The 21,989-nt window shown below is 41.4% G+C and overlaps 2 protein-coding genes across 3 annotated transcripts; one reads left to right on the top strand and one right to left on the bottom strand.

Moving 5' to 3' along the window:
* The first annotated feature begins 1,578 nt into the window (after positions 1-1,578).
* On the top strand, positions 1,579-19,641 carry rspo3 (R-spondin 3). Of its 2 annotated transcripts, none has more exons than XM_031278203.2 (6): positions 1,579-2,519; positions 8,077-8,271; positions 8,840-8,983; positions 9,204-9,350; positions 12,439-12,624; positions 18,577-19,641. In XM_031278203.2, exons 1-6 carry the CDS (start codon positions 2,420-2,422, stop codon positions 18,789-18,791), a joined length of 987 nt encoding a protein of 328 aa, XP_031134063.1. In that variant the 5' UTR covers positions 1,579-2,419; the 3' UTR covers positions 18,792-19,641. The 2 variants fall into 2 exon arrangements, with proteins under 2 accessions (XP_031134063.1, XP_031134062.1); XM_031278202.2 differs by having other exon boundaries at positions 1,580-2,519; positions 18,574-19,641.
* Positions 19,642-20,364: 723 nt separating this feature from the next.
* mdh2 (malate dehydrogenase 2, NAD (mitochondrial)) lies at positions 20,365-21,960 on the bottom strand. The gene has a single exon (XM_031278201.2). It carries the CDS (start codon positions 21,821-21,823, stop codon positions 20,810-20,812), a length of 1,014 nt encoding a protein of 337 aa, XP_031134061.1. The 5' UTR covers positions 21,824-21,960; the 3' UTR covers positions 20,365-20,809.
* Positions 21,961-21,989: the final 29 nt, after the last annotated feature.

Genomic DNA, 21,989 nt, shown 5'->3' with positions numbered 1-21,989 from the left:
CATGTGATTTCAAATTCCATCCTCTATTACATTACAGTGCTTTTGTTCAAATATAAATCTATAAAAAATTACTTTTTAAATTTGCAGTCACATGCCTAATGCATCACTTAATGTCCTGGGTAAAGTTTGGGTTCAGCAGTCTGCCTCAGTGGAGGTGAAAGGGTTTAAAATAATGCATCAATCTCTGTTATGTTTCACTGTCCTATCCACACTGTGTTTGCATTGCTTTCCTCAGCACAGTGACTGATGAAAGCCCAGAAGCCACAGCGAGGAGAAGCACTGGACTTGTGCATACTGTTCCCCCTAAACATCAACACACCAGTTAGACAAATGAGGCTTCAGCTCCCCCTTTTACGCCGCTCTGCTTCCATCTAAAGAGGCCACCATTCACTAAGCCTGGCGGTATACAGCAAAATCTCTTCATTTAAAACCAATTATCACCAAAACTCCCAAACCTGCCGACTGAGGCTCTGACAACTGCACTGGAACAATGATTGATGATCGGCAAGTTAGTATTATCATTTGCTCAATGTGATGAAAGTCTGGAATGCTCCCGTCATGTGATTTTTAAGATACGCATTTTAAATTTGTGTGGCTTTCTTTCCTCTTGATCAGTCCTCCATATTGTGGCAATACAAACAACATCACATTTGGACAGCAGGAAAAGGTCAAGTGCAACAGTTTACTATGACTCACTGATAGTCATGCGTGTGTGTGTTATGACAATGTGCTTCAAGCTTTTGTGGAACTAACTCCCTCTAGAGGTCATAAGATGAGATGCTGCTGCTGCTTCTTTGGCTGATGTCAACTGGGGAGTTTTTCAGCAGATCACTTTCAAATGCTACTTATTTTCTCAAGGAACCATTCGTCCTAGAGTAATCTCATAAACATATGCACAAATATATCCTGAAGAAAATCCATATTACTATAAGGTGACTGTAAAGTCAGTAATATGTGTGCTAATCTCACATTGTCAAGGTGGATAAATAATAGTCTCAGTCAGGATAAGGAATGACGTGTCACCTCTGTCTTTGAAAATAAACTCGTACTAACATTTGGAGGAAAGGAGCCAAACCTCTAAAGGCACACAATTACTGAGTAACACTTGCTGTCATAAGGGAGCCCTTCTTTTTCTCATTTAGCACTGATGGAATCTAACCTGGCTGCTGGGGTTGTGTCCAGCATGTGTTGTGTTTGCCAAATTAAAAATCATTCTCAAGGACTTTATTGGTTAGAATGACATGCATGAAAAAAAAAAACCCACTTAACAAATAACAAGACCGTCAATTTAGAAATGGAAAAAGATATCTATTTTATCCGTTAAAAAATAGGGGTTGGGTTCTAGTTGAGTTTATTCATTTCAATCATTTTGACATGCAGTTCATGTTAAAAGATGCTGTAAGGGAGCACAATGTCAGACAGGACTACTCTCTCGCTCTCTCTCTCTCTCTCTCTCTCTCTCTCTCTCTCTCTCTCTCTCTCTCTCTCTCTCTCTCTCTCTCTCTCTCTCTCTCTCTCTCTCTCTCTCCCTGACGCGGGGGTGGGGGGGGGGTTGCCCTCTAAATAAACTTTGGAGCTCATAGGGGGAGAGAGAGAGACAGAGAGACAGCAGAGGGCTGAAGTCATCAGCCGGCCGGCAGGAGAGGAGTGAATGGGTCCTGCACGCAAAGCAAAAAAGCGCTGAAACTGCGGAGATTTACTTTGGTTCAGTTGCCTGCAGCCGCCGACAACGAGCGAGAGCAGGAGTGTGTTTGACAGCCAAAAGAACTACGAAACCTTCAACTTACAGAGTTATTTTGTCTTTACTAGTGTTGGTCATGTGGTGGCTTTTCACTTTGTTTGTGCTTTAGCTGATGCTGCGATGAAGCCGAGACCCTCGGCGCGCCTGGCACAGTAGGGTATCCACACACACCGGGACGCACGGCGCATCTCCACTGAGGGACACGGGGAGAGGGGGAGAAAGGTCCATTTGGAGTTCTGCACATGGATATGATAACGCAAACTCTTTGAGGGTGATGTTTACTCATGAATAATAATTATATCCATCTTTCTGACCTATACTAATGATTGGTTTTGCTGTCCTCTTGCGCACACCGTATGAGAATCCAGCTTTTTGGCGTGTTTGTTTTTTTGGAAGGCATGGTCTTTATCACAGCACGGATAACGGATCCCTGACTCCGTCTGGCTTTCTTGGCACATATGAAGATCCTATCCAGGATGTTACAGTCTAAGCGGCCCAGGCATCATTGGGCCACTGTACACTACCATCACCACATATCACCACATAGCTGGGGGTCCTGCTAGGAATTATCTATCCTCCACACTCTGCCTCCGTCTGGGTGAAGAACACGGAATCTTATCCAATAAGTGACTTGGTAAACATTGACATTGGCTTTAAGAGTCTCATCTCTGGGCTACTATGCAATTACAACTGATCTCCTTTGTTTTGATCATCTTGCACTGCATGGATTACACTGGTTGTCAGCAGCACAGCAGCTCCAGGCACCGGCAAAATAAACGTGAGTAAAGTGCGATACGATGCGTGTGCACGTGTAAACTCAGCATGTTCTTTTTTAAATATTTTTTTATACAGCATTTATTGGCCTGTTATACTCAAAGAGTCGTTAAGTCTCCAGCCTACATTCTACATATTTTGCTAACAAAAGTGCGAATCCAATTGTCTATTCCCAATGTCTAAATTTATGACTGGCGACAGGTATCAATTGGTAAATTTGTAACAGTAGGTCACTAAACAATCCTACACAGGCGCGCAACTGCCACAATGTTCCTTTGATGTAAGTTTTTTCTGATCTTTGCTGTTTTCTCTCTCCATATCCTATGATTAAAAACTACAAGATCAAAACTCAGCTTATTTTCTGGCAGTATATAAGAGTGGTTTAAAGCTATTCAAGATAATAGAGATATTATCGCCAATTTCCACACTCCCAAAAAGCATTTCTGCATTATGAGGTTTATGCACTCCAACTTACTAAATTGCTGTAATAAAACGGGGGAGCTACTCTTAAATTGGTTGAAGAAATTCCAGCGCATGCTCCAGCCTATTAGCTCTTTGATTGTATGGTCCATCCATGATACCTTTAGTAATTTAACCATTTTTAAACCACTTTTACAATGTTTCCTTTGAATCTTAATGTAATAAATGAATTGCTGTGCGTGTCACCTGAAGCCTGCAGCCGCTCTGGTTCCCGTCGCTCTCTAGCGGTCAGAGCAGCAGACTTCAGGCGCGGAGTGTGCTGCCCGGCTGCCAGGCCTGATCATATGGATATTCACAGCTCGCTATGCTCCCCATGTTTCGTTAAATAACCCCCATGTTCAATTTACTCCCTCACATTGCCACATTTTGGAATTCATGCGGAAAAGTTTTTTTCTGATGTTGGCCAAGATCATAAAGAGTAGGCTAGTATTCATCTTTATGCCAGTCAGAATATTGAACTCTATCATAATTTAAAATCATGTTCCATCTTGTTCTTTTTACTGTTCAAAATCTGAGTTAATGCAAATTTGCTAGCAGGCTCCATAAAACACCAGAGATGTTCCACACTGAAAACACTTTCAAGTCTGGTGGTATTTCATCCCCCATATATCTCCCGAGGTCCAACATTATGTCTCATCTCCTGAGCTATGGCCAGCCTTTTTCCATGACACTATGAAAAAAGTATCAATAAAGTATATTTTTCTATTCTTCCTACGCACACGTTATCACTGAGGGTCTCCAGATGTGCTCTGTGACTAAGTCTGTTAGAGAAGAGCAGTGACAACTGAAATATTTTGTGTATCGCTTGCCAGCGTGGCCGAAAACTGCCTGTGATCTACAATAATAGACCTTCAAAGTGATGTTTTATCCCTGCTACCTGGGGCTGAAACTTCTCTCTACATTTCTTTACATTTATACACAGAGCTAAAATCTGTAATCCGCACCTGGACCGTTTTCGATGCAATTTCTTCCCTCTTGACCACCAAATTGGTGATTTTTTTAAAAAGCAGGGAGTTGCAGCATCTGGGGTTAACGGTGTGTTTATTATGTAGTTTTAAAGGGGTCCTGGGGTAACCTTTGCTCTTGGAAGCTGTGTTCAATATAGTTTAGGTCAGACCTGACAAACTAAGCATGGACGTATTTTTCTGTTCAGCAGGGTGAAACAGCTTATACATAGCCTATATATACTGTAGATCTTATTTAAACTGCAGCAAACTGACATATAATGGCATCAGACATCAGTTTTAATGATAGAAGTCAATGTACATCTCCTACTGTATGCATAGGTTGATTATTCTCACTTAAATGTGTGTCTGTGTTGTACTATTGTAGGACATTTAGACGTTGTAGAGTCTGCTTTATACCCTAGGCAGCATCAAGACATGCAGATTTCCCTTTGAATGTTTTTTTACCCCTAAACAATATTAAAGAGCCTCTCAACACAGTGAGGGGGAGGGGGGTGGCAGGAAGGTCGACTGAGAGTACTTTAGTGCTTGGTTTCTTGAATCATGTCCTAAAAATGAAACAGTGTTAACAGTGTGCTTCTTATGACATTTCCATTTTACAATTTAGTATCAATTTGTTTTGGTTCAAAATGAGATGCTAAAAATGTGTTTTATGGACTCAACCATGATGTAATTCACTTGTGAAACGGCAGCACCAATGCATTAATTAATTTCTTTCCAAGCTGAAGGTTTCGTTCACGTTTTGCAGTAAGGAAATAAACTTCTGCCTCGGTACCCATTAATTGACAAGTGCTTCTACAGTATCCAAACTTCCTCCAAGGATGCAGATATCTAACACTTCCAGAGATATCGGGGTGGATGGAAGAATTAGTTGGTGAAGGGGTGAATGAGTACAGACTTCAGAGGGAAAGAAGGGGGTAAGAGTAAGATGGGAGTCAATGACCATTGAGTCAACTAGCCGAAAATTACCATGCAGAGACTGAACCCGAGCTCTGGGCTTCCTGTCTGTGATGATGCATCCACAAATGAAGGCATGTGGGTGCTAACAGTGGGGTTTATATATATTGTATAGTTTATCAGGTCAGCTCAGTGGAGGATGAAAATGGGGTTATTTATAATTTGATTTAAAGTTAAACATAGAGGTACACATTCATTACTAAAGGTACTGTTTTTTCATGTTACCTCTGTTTTGTTGCACAGTTCTATTTTCTCCATGAACCATCTGCGTCTGTGTATGCAGGCATGTGAATGTGTTTATTCATATGTGACTTTGTTGGTATGTTATGCAAGTCCAACTGAGGTTTTGTTGGTGAAAGTGCGAGGGCAAGGCCAAATTCCTGTGTCTTAAGACTTCTGTGAATCAGGGCAGCTTGGCAGGAACACATGTGGGCAAATGGACAGCAGTTGTAAAGATTGTCGAGATATTTCAAACAAAGTATCCATGATCTATGGTAAACCAGCAGCCAAACCCCAAACTTAGAGAATAAGGAAGAGGGCTAGCTTAAAGCAGTGGCATGAGATGCCAAGGCTGGAGAGGAAAACCAATTCCTAGGACACTTACAGGGGTTGCTTTTGATTTGCCTACCATGTGTGACTACTGCAACTTTTTCCAATCAATGTCTTTGGTAATGGAGTACCAATGCAGCATAGGTGCACTGCACAAGGATGTAAAGCATGGAACGGCTCTCATGTCTAATGCCTACATATTGACTTTATGTCACAGGTGTCGCTCCTATATATAAGTAGGCTGTAACATGCTTGCCCCTGAGTTGACTTTCTCATTCCTTAAAGCCCCGTACCATTTTCTGGATTCAACTCAACAATGATCTTTCTAACAGAGGAGTGAGGAGTGGAACCTGTCAGGTGTATCTGGTATATATATTTCAGAACATATATACATCCCAATCCAACCACCCAAGCCCTCTTTTTGTTACAGTTTTTGGCCACAAAGTGCAATCAGATACTGAAAAGGATGATATACTGTACAAGCTTTTCCAGGAAACTGGCTGCAAGAAATCACACTAAATGTGTGTCTTTTTCTTTAAAACAAATTAGTTCTTTAATAATTTAAGCCCTAAGTTTTCAAATCTTTGGATTTTTTTTTTATGAATACACATGCTGTAACTTTAGAGATACATTAAAATGTATGTGACAAATTGTCAACATACAATTAAAATGAATAAAACCTACAACCAGAGCTTTCATCCATGGCAGACAAAGTCTGGTGAATCATCCCACAAATTAGTAAAGAGCTGGGGATGGAACCCATACTGTAAAATATATCACCATAAACTAAACACTACAGGGCTTATGTATGTACATAAACAGGGTTATAAACATAGTATAAATAGCTGTCATTGTTATTGTCACAGTCACTGTGCTGAGACAGTAGGTAATTAGTTATATATGATACTGTAAATTAACACTTCGTAATAAAGTTGACTTTCTGTTTTCCCTTTGCCCTTATTGTTGGAAAAACATGACACAAAACTTGACTGAAATATTTTAATACTTAAAATAACAAACTTATTTATCAGATCTTAAAACACAGTTTCGGATTGTTTCCTCATTTGAAAAGAACTGTATGAAGATGCTATGCCAAATCAGTATAGTATTTTTGGTCAAAATATTTTAAAAGATTTTCTCTTTCTTTCTTTTTTGTTACTGATTTGTTCACTGAAACTGGAAGAATGATAGGTGAGATGTAACATACACTATAACATAATGTAACATTGTTGATCCACTGTGAAACTGAAAAGCATCTTTAAAAATCCACTGATGTTGGTATAATAGAGCCAAGCATATTACAGTGGTGCCACAGGACAGTCTGACCTGATACCTGCACTGCACTGACCCTACACTGTTTAAAATGTATAAACTCAAAATTAAATAATTAATTAATTAAATGTAGATTTATATTTATCAGCCTGATCCTGATTTGTGCATGACACCATAACAAAAAACAATTAAAACATTAACAAAAAATGTAATTTCCCATCATACTCTGTACAAATAACATTCATACCACATGGTAGACATCCGTAGAAGGAACTTTTTGTTGCAGGTATAGTACACAGGATGCTTTCCTTTGTTCCTTGGCTGTTTTAGGTAGCAAGATGAACGTTTCAGAGCCTGGGTAGTACAGGGATGTGTGTTAAAGAGGCTGGTATAAATGGGAAGTTGGATTTAGTAAAACTCAATAAGGTTATGGATTTTACTACTTGGTGTCTTATTTTCTAGGACTTAAAATGGATCTAACATTGGGTCCTTAGCTGAAGAAAATATACAAAAAATATACAGTATATATTTCCTTCCCTAAATGTTTTAGTGCTAAATTGATTACAATTTTATGGAGAGGCTACCAGAGGTTACTAGTGTACGTCCATCCTTGGCACCAATAGAAAGTGATTCTCTGCTATGAGCTTTGAATAAGAGGGAGGCTGGTGTTACTACTTACAAAGTGCCTGGCATTAAATAGGTGCACTGGGGCTTAAAATTGTGTAAATCCAGCATGCTATCCATTAAGATAGATTCCACTTTCATATATTAAAATGCCTGAAAAGTAAAAATCTGTAACACTTTACAATAAGGAACACAAAGAAATAGGTAGTTAATGATTAGTTACTGTTTTTGAAAGAGTAACGAATGATTAGTTACTGTTTTTTGAAAAAGTAACGAATGATTAGTTACTGTTTTTCAGAAGGGTAGTTACTGTTTTTCAGAAGGATAGTTACTGTTTTTTTGTTACTCTTTCAAAAAACAGTAACTACCCTTCTGAAAAACAGTAACTAATCATTTGTTACTCTTTCAAAAAAACAGTAACTACCCTTCTGAAAAACAGTAACTACCCTTCTGAAAAACAGTAACTAATCATTTGTTACTCTTTCAAAAAACAGTAACTACCCTTCTGAAAAACAGTAACTAATCATTTGTTACTTTTTCAAAAAACAGTAACTACCCTTCTGAAAAACAGTAACTAATCATTCGTTACTCTTTCAAAAACAGTAACTAGTCATTAACTACCTATTTTTTTGTGTACCTTATTGTAAAGTGTTACCTAAAAATCTTGTACCATGTAAAAATCACACTTAAACACCCCCCTGCGTCTGTCAACAGAGATCTCTGGTGTGAGCTCAGGGTGCCAGCAGGGTGGCTGTCTGACCTGCTCTGACTACAATGGATGCCTGTCCTGCAAGCCGCGCTTCTTCATGCATTTGGAGAGGATTGGGATGAAGCAGATCGGGGTGTGCATGACTTCCTGTCCTCCAGGCTTTTACGACACACGCTCCCCAGAAAGAAACACCTGCACAAGTAAGCCACAATGAGCAACTAACTGTATTTGTGTAGCAGAATTTTAACGTAAATATCCCTGGCATTGCATGCTCCCGATTTAAATAATATAAAAAACATAATTACCACACCTACAGACTTAATTAATTAATTACAATTAATTGCCCCCTGAGAGGTATAATCCTCTCTCATAACAAAAACAGAAAAGTATCTCAACCTTGTCTTGAGCTAAATGTGGCCTCATAACAGTGTTTTACCTTCTTTACAAGAAGTTTCAAGACCTGCTTGTGAAATATAGCATTATATATCCATATGGTATGTACTTAAGTAACTTGATCCCTGTTAAGTATGTTTCCTTTTGCTGACATTAAATTAGTTAAAGTTAAAGTGTTGCTTTACTTAAAATCATATATCCACCGTGTAACACATGAATCTGACTGCCGTGGCCTATATTCCTGACTGTATTTCCAGTAAGATATGCACACACGAACACACACACTGACACTCTGTATATTTAACACACAGGACACACGCGATAACTTGTGCAGTTTAAATAAACGCTGGCGGTGGGTCTGTGTCTCTCTGTCAGAGTGCAGGTCGGAGTGCGACTCCTGCTTCAACAAGAACTTCTGTACACACTGCCGAGCAGGATTCTACCTTCACCTGGGCAAGTGCCAGGAGAACTGCCCTGAGGGGCTGGTCCGCAGTGACACACAGAGGGAGTGTGTTCCCAGTGAGTATTTAGAGTTCACAATTATCAGGGACAGAAAAAAACACAGATTTTGCCCTTTATTTAACTCTATTTACCTTGTAATTATCCCACATTATTCATGAAGACAATTACTAAACTACTAATTCTGACTTTGGAATGAAGCACACATACAATATGTTTATGTGTAAACTTTGGCTACTACTATATTCATGGATACATAACTGTGCTTTTGTCTTTGCAGGGTGCCCTGCAGAGTGTGAGGCGTGTGTGAACAGTGAGACATGCACGTGGTGCAGGCCAGGCCTGTACCAGCTCAGCGGGAGGTGCCACCATGTCTGTCCAGAGGACTACGAGCCCAATGACATACTCATGGAGTGCACACCACAAGGTTAGTCCAGTGTGTGGGTGTGTGTGTGTGTGTGTGTGTGTGTATAACAATATTCCTGACGATCCGTCTACCTGGAGAGACATTTCCCTACTACCAGTCTATAAGGTATTCATGAAATGTATGCTGTCACGAATACTTCCCTGGTTAGTAGAGACAGGAATACTCACACCAAAGAAAAAAGCATATATCAATAGGCAGGGGATGAATGAACACGTCTTCTGTCTTAAAACGGGAATAGATGACTTCAAACATTCATCTACCAAGTTCTTCACTGTCTTTTTGGATTTCCGTGACTGTCTCAATAGTCGCACAACTTGGGACATTATTTTCCAACCATGCAGGGGTTTAGGCGTCCCAAACATCGAATGGCTTTACACCGCTTCCAGAATAGTGCACCTTCTCAACATGCTTGACAATGACGATACAACTGTTAGAGAGCTATCACGCGAATCACTGTTTCTACATCTACAGCGTCGCAAAATACCTGCTGCTTCCACAAACGAGCCCCAGTTTCTTGGATTCAAACTAAAGCAGAACGGAAAGCTAGACAGCAGAGCAGCCGGATTCGGAGTGCACTCCGACTGGCTGGATTTAAATTACCTCTGCCACCGCACAGGACTACAGCTGTCCTGGCTGGGACACGACGGAGCAGTAGTCGCTCTCAACGACAACATAATCACGACCCGCTGGTTTCCACCCTGGCGATCCTTAATAAAGACAATACATCTCACCAGCTACAGATTAAACATGCAAGAGCCTCAATTCGTCACCTCACACAGCCAAAACGGACAGCACTGGACGGGCCTCAGACTGCAAGGAAAACTCGCATTACTCCAGTTTGCCGACCACTCTGTATCTCATTCTGTCCTGACAAACCCCTCAATCTCAGATGACATCCTAATATTCATGATTAAAGCAAGATTAAGGGTTTCCCAACCAGGTACAATCTGGCAACATGGTACCCATCAAAGTACGAACCCTACTGCATATTAGGTTATGACCATCTGGTTGATCTGGTTGCAAATGACTTGCAAAAGATAAACTATGGACATGATAGCAAGATCTACAAGCACAGCACTGTAAAATTCAACTGGTTCCATCATAACACATCTGACAGTGACTACTTCAAAAACATTCCAAACACTCCTGACATTGTAATTGTAAATGAGACTATGAAATCTGTATGTTTCTTTGAGGTAGGCTGCTGTTTTGATATTTATATGGACATTTGCTACTATTCCAAACTATTGAAATATCAACCACTGGTAGATCTCATTCACCAACTTGGATACAACTGTAAACTAATAACTCTGATATTTGGAAGCTTAGGCCATGTCCATAAGAATGTGGTCAGGGGGATGCAGCTAGAAACTAGTACACACTATGGCTTTAAATATGCAAAGAAACATAGAGTACTTACCAACACTAACAAACAACTCGTTCACATAAATATCATTTGTTTTACTTTATGACAGGCTGACTTTAAGAACACTGCATTCAATACATTCGTTCCAATAAACCAGATTGATAACACACACACTCAAACTTAAGTTACTAGGGTCCAATCTGTGCGTATGCCAATGAACACTTCCTCACTGCCCAGAGACCATCAGTCCCCACCCGGATCTCGGTCATGGTGCAACAATAAATGTAGATAAACATGAACACTAAATCAACCATACAAAACTAAAACCCAGATAACATAAATGCACACCCAATACATTAACAAAACATTATTAAAACACACTTCAACTACTGTAGGACAGAAACCGTTCATCTTTTTTTTCCCCCATGAGCCTTTGCATCGCTTCAGCACAGAACACTTCAAACAACACCGCCCCTCCCATATAGAAATTTACTGTAAGATTATCTAATCTATCTGTAATTATTAGGGCTGTCAAAATAACGCGTTAAAAAAAATAACGCAGATTAATCCATTCCATATTGACGTTTGACCCGGAGCCGTTCTAGCCACCATTTGACTGTAAAATGAAGGAGGGAGATGAGAATGTGCTGCCTGGATCATTAATTGGAACATTTACTTCTTCCTGCCAACCCTGGCTACCGAAATCTGGTGCCACTGATATGTCTGCGCTTCTCTCTGATGCTCTGAATCAGACGATACACAAACACCGTTGCATGTGACGCTAGTTAACACTATACTCAACAGCAGCTAATGTTAGCTTACTGCTAGCTAGTAGCTGGATTAAAAACGGTTAAAATGCTGACAGCTAACGCGAAACGGTGTAAAGTTTGACTGTTTTACTGTAGAGGATTCAACACCGGGATGTAACAATCTGCAGCTACCGTCGGAAAAACCACACAGACGGTGCGTTCAAAGAAACTGGTAAACTACAGCGTCGTGGTGCATTTGAAGTTATTGTAAATGTCCTTTTTCCATCTGGTGGTTGTTTTTGTCGTTCAACAGCAATTTAGGCTACTAGTGAAATAAGTTATTGTTATTGTTATACATTATTATTAAATCATTTCATTTTGACCATATGGCCTTAGCAATAAACAAACCGTTCTTTAATGTCACCAACTGTTGTTTAGTACCCTTTTTTTTTCTTTTCTTTTTTTCGGTTCAGGCACCGTTAATTATGTATGCGATTAATTTCAATTAATTAATCACAGAGTATGTAATTAATTAGATTACATTTTTTAATCGATTGACAGCCCTAGTAATTATCTCTGCTTAATAAGATCTGTGCACTGCATACTTAAGTGATTATTACAAACAACTAATGTGATTAAGTAATGAATATGGTTTTTAACAAAACATGAAAGAATAAGTAGTAGCCACTAAAAACTTTAATTACAACTACATCTGGGTTTACAGTGTGTGTGTGTGTGTGTGTGTGTGTGTGTGTGTGTGTGTGTGTGTGTGTGTGTGTGTGTGTGTGTGTGTGTGTGTGTTCGTGTGTGTGTGCGTGCGTGCGTGCGTGCATGAGTGTGTGTTTGTGTGAAGGGATGTGTCAGAAAAGAAAAGATGCCATCATGTTGGTATAGCCCGATGCCACCTTTTTGGCTCTTGATGGCTAAACGCTTTCTCACCCTCACTTCTCTGTCTCAATTCTTCCCCTGTCAGTGCACTGCGAGGTGGGTGAGTGGAGCGAGTGGAGCCCCTGCTCTCGGCCCGGTAAAACCTGTGGGTTTAAGCGAGGACAGGAGACCCGCACACGGCAGCTCCTCCAGTCTCCATCACCCTTTGGCAATCCCTGCCCTGGGATGTCAGAAACCAAACAGTGCCTGGTCAAGAATAGGAAATGTCCAGGTAAAGAAAACATTATCAAAGTTACAGTTTTTTTTTTTTTAAATGGGCATATCATAGACATTGTCTTGTTGTAGCTGCTGTTGGCCGATCACACTCATTGTATTTGTAATACATGGTACGATTTCTATGAATTCCAGACTTTGCTGCTTCAGCTTGTACCATCAGAGCTAGTCGGTCTTCCGCTCAGGACTATGAATGTTTACTCAGAGCATTGTCATTGTGGTTAGAGTGAGGACAGTGGGGGGAACACACATGTGTGATGTTGCAATGGGTATGTTGTGTGTTTTCCCACGAGACCTCTTTGAATTTTTAAACAGTAAAACTGTTTTCTCTGCTCCTAGTCAACAGGGAATAGCGTGATCATTTCTAATGAAGAGAGTGAACTGCTTTCAGACGGGGACAACTCTTTATAAAACCCGATGCTGTGGCGCATTTACGACTACTTTCTGTTATGTGTGTACTGCATGTGTGTGGTTACTGTGCTGGTTGGCGGCTACAGCTGGTTGGGATCTGTAGTGTTAAATGACAGATCGCAGACAGGCTAGGAGGCTGAGATCCAGCCCCCTGGGGCCTCACACTTACAGAAAAAACAGTGTGTGTGTGTGTGTGTGTGTGTGTGTGTGTGTGTGTGTGTGTGTGTGTGTGTGTGTGTGTGTGTGTGTGTGTGTGTGTGCGTGTGTGTGTGCGTGCATGCGTGTCTGTGTGTGTGTGTGTGTGTGTGTGTGTGTGTGTGTGTGTGTGTGTGTGTGTGTGTGTGTGTGTGTGTGTGTGTGAGATGCAGCAGAAAAGCAGTTGACTCTGGAGCAGAAACAGCCAGCTCAACATCAACATCCTCCCCCTGGGAGGCACGCGGCGACCAGGGGATCAGTATTGGTTTATCCCCACAGCTGCCAATACGCACACGCACATGCACACACACATGCAAACCAACACATGCACAGACAAATACGCACTTGCAGACTCACTTGTGCTCACAAAACACACACACACACACACATACACACACAACATCTTTGTCTCACTAAAATAACTACACAGCCATTGCTCTTGGTGGTAACTTGTGAAGAGTCAACTGGGTCGATGTGATTTGTAAGGCAGACTGTGAAATGTGCCCTCTGTCACCCCCGCTATCCATCTCTCTCTCTCTCTCTCTCTCTCTCTCTCTCTCTCTCTCTCTCTCTCTCTCTCTCTCTCTCTCACTTTCTATGTGTATCGCTCTACTGATCCATTGCCGCATCCTCGTCCCCTCCCCACACACACACACACACACACACACACACACACACACTCCCTACCACACCAAAGAAAACACAGACCCCCATATAAGCTCCCTGTTGGCGCTCCCAGTCAGTCGGGTCGGGGCCGAGACTTTAGTGTGGAGTCGACGGCTCTGTTGATCTAGCCTGAGCCTGGTGAAAGGAGGGGGTACAGAGAGAAGGGAAGTGAATTGAAAGAAAGAAAGAAAGAAAGACAGAAAAAAGAAAGAAAGAAAGAAAGAAAGAAAGAGAAAGCTGTAGTTTATCAATGTTGCCCCTTGCTTGTGATTACCCAGTTGCCCTTGCTCCAAGAGCATCTGCAGTAAATGAGAGCTAATTATCTGCTTCGGCGTGTCCTCTCCTCACTGTTTACGTTCTGCACACGCTAGGGGGTCAGTGGTCCGACCTCAGAGAGCCCCCAGTAATCCTCCAGCAGCCCTCAGACACTGATACATCCTCCTCTTCCTTTTCCTTTCCTCCTCTTTTGCACTTTCTCCTTTTGCCTTCTCCTCCCTCTCCGTCCTGCCCCTCCTTTTCCCATTCTTCTCCTCGCTATATCATTTTACTCCTTCACACGAGTCTACTACTTTACCCATTGCATCTTCTTTAACCATTTGTATGCCCTAACTTATTAACAATTCTTTCTTAAAAGTAGTTTAGTTTGACATTTTGGGAAATACAACTGCTTTATTGCAGAGGGTTAAATGACACGATCGATACCACCCTTGTGTCTGTCTATTAAATATGAAGCTTAAACCAGCAGGTGATTAGCTTAGCTTAGCATGAAGACTTTAAAACTCTGCCTACCAGCACCTTTAAAGCTCACAAATTAACACTTATTTTGTTTGTTTAATCCATACGCAAACAAAAAACAGAAAGTTGTTGTTTTATGGGGAGTTACACACTAAAACAATTTTTTGGTGCTGGCAGGTGAATTCTCATAACTTTAAACAAAGCCAGGCTCTGCGGTCTTTATGCAAAACTACAGGAATCCTCTCCTGGCTACAGTTTCATATTTAATGCACAGATATGAGAGAGGTATCAATCTTGTCATATAACTCTTGACCGGAAAACACATTTCCTAAAATGTTGAACATGTTGAAACTTATTCCTCCAGCGATTACCTCCTCCAGTTCTACAGAACCATTGCAAATAATTTCCAGTTTGTGCAGATTAATCCCGAAACAATGTTTTAAATTACAGATATTGTGTCAGAAAAGTTGTTAAAACTGGAAGAAAAATGCTGACATATTTGGGCTAAGACTCTTAGAGAAACTTGGCTCTGTTCCTCCGTTATCCACTGCTACAGATTACGAATGTAATCATCCGCACCGCCGTATCTCTCAAGTTAATGCTGGCTAATTTGTCCTTCGATCGACCTGCTGTTCACCTCTCTATCTCTGTGGCCGGATATACCGTGTGCCCTCTACAAAACTTAGCCCCCTTTAACTCCCACACACACACACACACACACACACACACAAAGACACACATACAGACAGACAAACATACAGTTGAGCAAGCTACATAGCATCAGACAATAAGGAGGACTGATTCTCACACACGTGCACACACACACACACACACACACACATACACACACACACACACACACACACACCCAGAACCCCCCTCATGACATCCTGGCGGCCATGCGGCAGGCATTCCTCTTGTGGGACAGCCCATAGCCTTTAATCCCAGCCTGGCTCCCGCCAAAAGCTCCCCGGACGACAGAACGCCTGCCACGGAGGATGTGCCACCATAAAACACACAGTGCTCCTCCAACCGCACGCACACACACACACACACACACACACCAGTTACCCAGAGTGCCTTTCGACTCTCATTTTATCTCTGTTGGTTTCCTACTCTCACCTTTATCTTTAGTTCATTTAATACTCTCTCTGGATTTTTATTCATCTCTTCGACTGCTCTCTTTCTTTCTCCATGTCTCTTTCACCAGCATGCTCACACACACACACACACACACACACACACACATACACACACACAAACAGTGCGTAGTGTCCCACTCAGTACGTCCTGAATGTGGCACTAATTATATGTGGAACCTAAGAGAAGTTCCAGACTCTGGATCCAGATTTGCTCTCATTTGAAATGAATGTCAATATTTATACTGTATCGGTCATAACTAATCTTTTACAGTGTATCTAGTCTTAGTACAAATGACAAAATCTTAAGTGGAGCATGTATAATGTATATATAAGCTATATAATGAGGTAACAGGTTAAAGAGTGAAAACAGAGATTTACAAGTGCTCTCTTATATTATACTATTATTTGTGTTGTATATTTGTACTCACTTTTATGAGCTATTGCTAGACAACAAAAAAGACAGTGGGGTGTTAAATAAATGTTTCAGTTGCTTTACAGTTGTCAGTTACATCAACGGAAACCACATAAAGGAAAAGTGTAACATTTTGCAAATGATTGCTGTCACTTTTAAATCCATACTGATCCAGAGCCAGGAGACTGTTAGCTTAGCTTAGCACAAAAGATAGCTTACAGTGCCATAAGTGTAAGTGATACAATATGAAGTAATAGTTCATCATTTGTCCGTGTCAAATATTACAATTCCTGAACAATCCTATAGTCACTTTTGGACAAACTTTAACACAATGTTACCACCTTATTTTGTAGAAAAGATGTATTTCTATATATTTTTGTGTAGTACTTTTGCAGCCTTACAGCATATTGTACAAGTCTCAGCCAGAACAGGACTTATTGGTGATGTGAGCAGTTCCACTTTTAATTAAGGCAAATTTGGAAGCTTTTCTTAAACTTTTAAAATCAAATGAAGCTATATCATCGCAGGTGCAGGTTCCAGTTCCAGTTCATAAAATCACTGGAAGATTTACATGTGTTGTCTCCAAAGCCAACCTCTCACTCACTACCTGTCAGACATTATTCATTCAAACTTGGCTTTGGGGAATGTGCTAAATGTCTGTTGAAAATGGTCCAAAACATCTAAAGGTGTCTCATTCGGGGACCATTACACACATGTAATCCCAAAATGTTCCAACGAACCAAACGCAGGTTGGTTTGATAAACACGCTCCTAATCATTTTAACACTGGCATGGATTAGGTTTCTCCTCTGGCTCGACAAAAGCAGGAGGGCTACAGTATGACTAACCCACTGAACTTGTAAATAGTTGTAAATGGTGTCAGGACAGAGAAAACAATGAGAGCGTAGGGGACTTCCTGTGTTTATAGAGGACGGGGGACAGACCCTGAATGAGTCAGTGCACCAGATTACTCCATCTGTCCATCCATCGATCCATGCACCCACCTATCTTCAATACCTTTGATTTTGATTCTTTTTCTTACCTACTGTTCACTGTCTTGCAATTGAACACTGTGCTGTCCATACTACAGTTTGTGCAAATATTCACATATGCACAAGTCCATCTCCTGTCTTCTTTTATTATTTCCAGAAGAAGATTAAACACAGTGGGCAGGTAGAGCTTGGTATCACTAGCCCAGAATGTGTCAGATATGGTCCTTGGTCCAACCAGAGCCCTGGCTTGAATAATGAACAGACAGAGAGGGAGAGGATGAGTGTATAGGGGGCCGAACAGGACAGAGACAGAGAGAGATTTCTTTCTCTCGCTCTCCCTTTATCTCTCTTTCTCTCTCTCTCTCTCTCTCTCTCTCTCTCTCTCCCTGTGTCTGTGCCTACTGCCTACTTCAGCAGTTTCACAATCCCTGACTGGCCAGCCAACCGGCCAAGCAGGCCGTGCTGCTCCGTTCCACTCACACATGAACAGCAGCAGTACAACAACAGGAAAGGGCCTCCTCTGCTTTCACTTGCAGGTCCTGTCTCCAACCTCCCTGGGGATGGATCTTGTTATTATCATTAATAACTGTAGCTCGAGTAGAGATAAACCTTCAGCATTCCAAAACTCTCGGTTTTGTTTATGAGATGGTGTCGCAAGAACAGATAAATTAGGGGTTTATTTAAAGGTTTTCTATTTTGGACAAAGGTCTGCTCATCACAGGGAGAGGGCGCGCTGTCTGTGATTAAAGACTGCCATCTAGTGGTGAATACAGAGCATTGTCATAAAAACTGCACCCTGTAACATGCTTGTAGTGTGTTCACTCTCACTCAACGTCAGTCTTGCTACTTTTACTTGAAGGGATTTTTTTGATATATATATATATATATATATATATATATATACCTACAGGCTGATGCATGGATGAGTTGAAGATATGAATCCCAGTAACTAGTGTTTTCCAGATGAAAATCAACAGCAGGAAACTGTGTTGAGCTAAAATATTACAGCTTTAATATAGCCACAGCAAAATACTGTATAAGAAATGATCTTAGTATGGAACATGTGTGATTGAGGATCCCTATCTGAAATATTATACACATTAATTTAGACAATAAGCATACATGTTACGAGACTGACTTCTTAAGTGGTAAATGCATAACAATTGGTACTATTTGACATGTAGACCTACATTTTGGACATTTTCTATTGCTGTATCAATTACATTATATGATACAAATGTTCTTATTGAAATATATTGATTAGCAGTATGAAAAGATTCTGTAGTGAAAGATTTGTTAACTGAATACTCTCTCCTGATATTGATGGGGACAAGATGGCGAGCTTCACCCTCTTCCTTGCTTTACTAATCTTTATTTCATTTTCTGAACTTCCAGGAGGACGGAGGAAGAATGAGCAAAGAGGACGGAAGAATCGCAACAACCGAAAAGATAAGGAGAACCAAGAGGGGCGACGGGAGAGGAAGAGAGAAAGGGAGCGAGAGAGGGACACAGGTGAACGCGAGGACTCTGATAACAGGAACAAAACGGAGCACAGGCATCGCAGAGGCCACGACACAGACCCAGTCTCCCCTGAAGACGGCCTTGTACAGTAGTGCTCTGGACAGACAAAGTCTAGCGCCTCCCCACCCTCCTCCTGTTATCCTCCCATTCTTCCTTCTCCCAAACTTGCCCATCCTCACCCACTGTTCACCCCCCTCGACCCCTCTCTGCAGGGGTGTTGCTGCTACCTGTATGATTTGAATATAATGTTTATGCACAAGTGGGATGGGGCACATTCAGCCACAAGGCTTGGGCCACTATGGACTTCAAAAAGTGTTTTTTTTTTTTTCTAACCTGTAGCCTTCACTTCCACCACTGAGAGAGTGTCTCCGTTGAAATGTGCAGGAGACACTGCTGAGACTGTTATTGGGACTGAAGAACAAAGTGAGAAATGTCTGTGACTGTGTGGCGGACTGGCAGACAGACAGAGAGACAAAGACGTTATACTATGTGCTTGTTGATATGGTTATTTAATGGGGCCCTGGTACATTGCGCGTCTTGGTTTTGAATGTAGATTTTGCAACATTATGTAGAACAATTGTTTATTGTTGTTGTTCCTGTTCTGTAGATCTCTTTACTTTATTTTATTTGGTGCAGAATTTGTAAAGAAAAAATAAATGTGAGTTCGCTAATTGCCATCTTGTGACATCTTCATAATCACTACAAATGACAGATGTAGGAGAACCTGCATGCTGTGAATCAAAGGAGTATGGTCAAAAACCGAATATCATTAACATGTGTTCTGTACGTCTTGAACAAAAGCTAGTTTGATCCAGATAAGTGTTAAATCTAATCTACCATTGGTTTTTCTTTTTGTGTAAATGGAATCTGTGCTCTCAGTAAAGCTCCTTGACTAGGAACCAAAAGCACCTGTATGTCAAATAAAACTATAATGGGTTTGTACCTGTGTCTGTTATCTGTTCCTCTGCCATTATGTGTAATCCACTTGAACGTGCTTAAAACCTCAGAGTAAAAGGAAAGTGAAACTCAGTACACTATTCAAAGGTTGCTATGAGCTCATTTGGATAAAAGTTGAAGCTGTAGTCGGGCATTAACATACTGCAATACCTGAACACTTGTCATAGACACTGACTGGTATCTCTTAGTGTCACTAAAGAGATATATAACATTCTGTTGCAATTGAGAAATATACAGAGCTACCAATAAATACCAGTAGCAGTTATGTCCAGGGTAGCAAGGAAGGTATATCACTATCACCATAACTATCCTCAGCACATATTGTGCATCAAACATGCAGTTTAAAGTAATTATGCTACCTCCAGTCATTACTCAAGTCAAAATTATAGGAGTAATTATTAGTTTGGTTTTCACAGGGATAAAGTCCTCTTTAATGTTTCTGCAAATAAGAAACTGACAACTACCATCAAGAAGCTCCAACTTCACAGCAAGATATATGTTCTAATTTAATTAAAATCATAAAGTACGTATAATTCATTTAAATTCCTTCTCTAATATTAAGTTGCATGCATTTGAACCCATATCTTATCTATTTCAGTGTCTATAAAGTTTGTCAAACTAGATTTGACATGTAAAATGAAGGTGGTCACTGTTTCAGTTGTACACTGTCGAGCCAGATTTAAGTTTGTAGAAAACAAAAGAATCATGTTTTAAAGCTAAACTGTTTATTAGTGGAGTGAGTATTTTGCTCATCGGTAACATCTACATTGGTATCATCAGGCATGATCACAGTATTTCCTCCTCATTCATTAAGCAGAGAAATCCCCATTAATAGACTGTACATGAAAATATATGAATTTGTGTTTAAATTTGACATTTGCAAAATATAGACAAGTCACAGTACAGTATGTACACAAATCATAAGTGCAAGATAAAGCCATGTCTGGGCAGAAAAGACAAATTATACAGTCAATAGGACCTTGGTTAAGACCAGGACTTCTGATTAAGATGATCTCACTGCTAAAACAAAAACAAAAAGGGGAAACACTGACAGATCTTGAAATTAACCAGAATGCCTTTTACGTTTAAGATCCGGAACAAATTATCAATTACAACTGCTTTTGTCTGTTTTTAACTGACTTAATGTCCCCTGTTACTTCATATTAGCCACAAAATCTTCGCCCTTCTTGATAGAAGACTTTAGCTCATCCATGGCGTCGGCGACCAGCTTCTCCTCGAAGGCAGTCAGCTTGCCCAGCCCAAGGTTCTTCTCAATGCCGTTCTTCCCCAGGAGAAGAGGTGTGGAGAAGTACTTGCACTCTGTCTCCTCAGACCTGACATAGCCACACTCCACCACACCCTCCTTTCCATTCATGGCGTCCAGGACGGAGAAGGTGAAGCGGGCACCAGCATAGGCCATGGAGAGGGTAGCAGATCCGGCTCCGGCCTTAGCCTTCACCACCTCTGTGCCGGCCTCCTGGATCCTACCAGTCAGAGCAGCCAACTGGTCAGCAGGGAACTCCACTTTTGGTGTGCACTGGGAAATGAGGGGAATGATGGTCTTCCCAGCATGACCTCCAATGACTGGTACATTGACACGAGCTGGGTCAAGGCCTTTGAGGTCTGCTACGAAGGCGTTTGCTCTGACAATGTCCAGGGTTGTGACACCAAACACTCTGTTGGGGTTGTAAACGCCATACTTCTTCATGACCTCTGATGTAATAGGTATGGTGGAGTTGACAGGGTTGGCAATGACGCAGATCATGGCTTCGGGGCAGTTGCGGGCGCAGGCATCGGCCAAGGTGGCTACAATGGTGGCGTTGGTGTTGAAGAGATCATCACGGGTCATGCCGGGTTTTCTGGGCACACCGGCGGGGATGACCACGACATCGCAGCCCTGCAGAGCAGCATCCAGCTGGTCGGGACCCATGTGGCCGGTCACCTGGGCCCTCGTCTCGATGTGGCTGAGGTCTGCAGCCACACCGGGTGTATGGGCAATATCATACAGGGAGAGGTGACTCACCAGGGGGCTATTCTTGAGAAGCAGAGAAAGCGGCTGGCCTATGCCGCCTGACGCTCCCAGCACCGCCACCTTGGCGTTGTTCTGCGAAGAGGTGGAAAGGCTCCGAGCCAGGCTCACGGTCGGTCTCACTGCACGGGCAAACATTTTTTGTTTGTTACTTCTTTTTCTTTTACTTTAGTGAAAATAAAAATGTTTGACGAGCCGCTCTCCTCTGTGACTCAAACGTCCTCTAGCCACGAGCAAACAGGAAGACAAGCACACTGTCATGCGTACAGAGTATAAAGGGCGTGCGTGTGTACGTCAATTTGCG

Source organism: Sander lucioperca, chromosome 10 (assembly GCF_008315115.2).
Source record: "Sander lucioperca isolate FBNREF2018 chromosome 10, SLUC_FBN_1.2, whole genome shotgun sequence".
Lineage (NCBI taxonomy): Eukaryota > Metazoa > Chordata > Actinopteri > Perciformes > Percidae > Sander > Sander lucioperca.
This window is presented reverse-complemented; position numbering and strand designations above follow the sequence as displayed.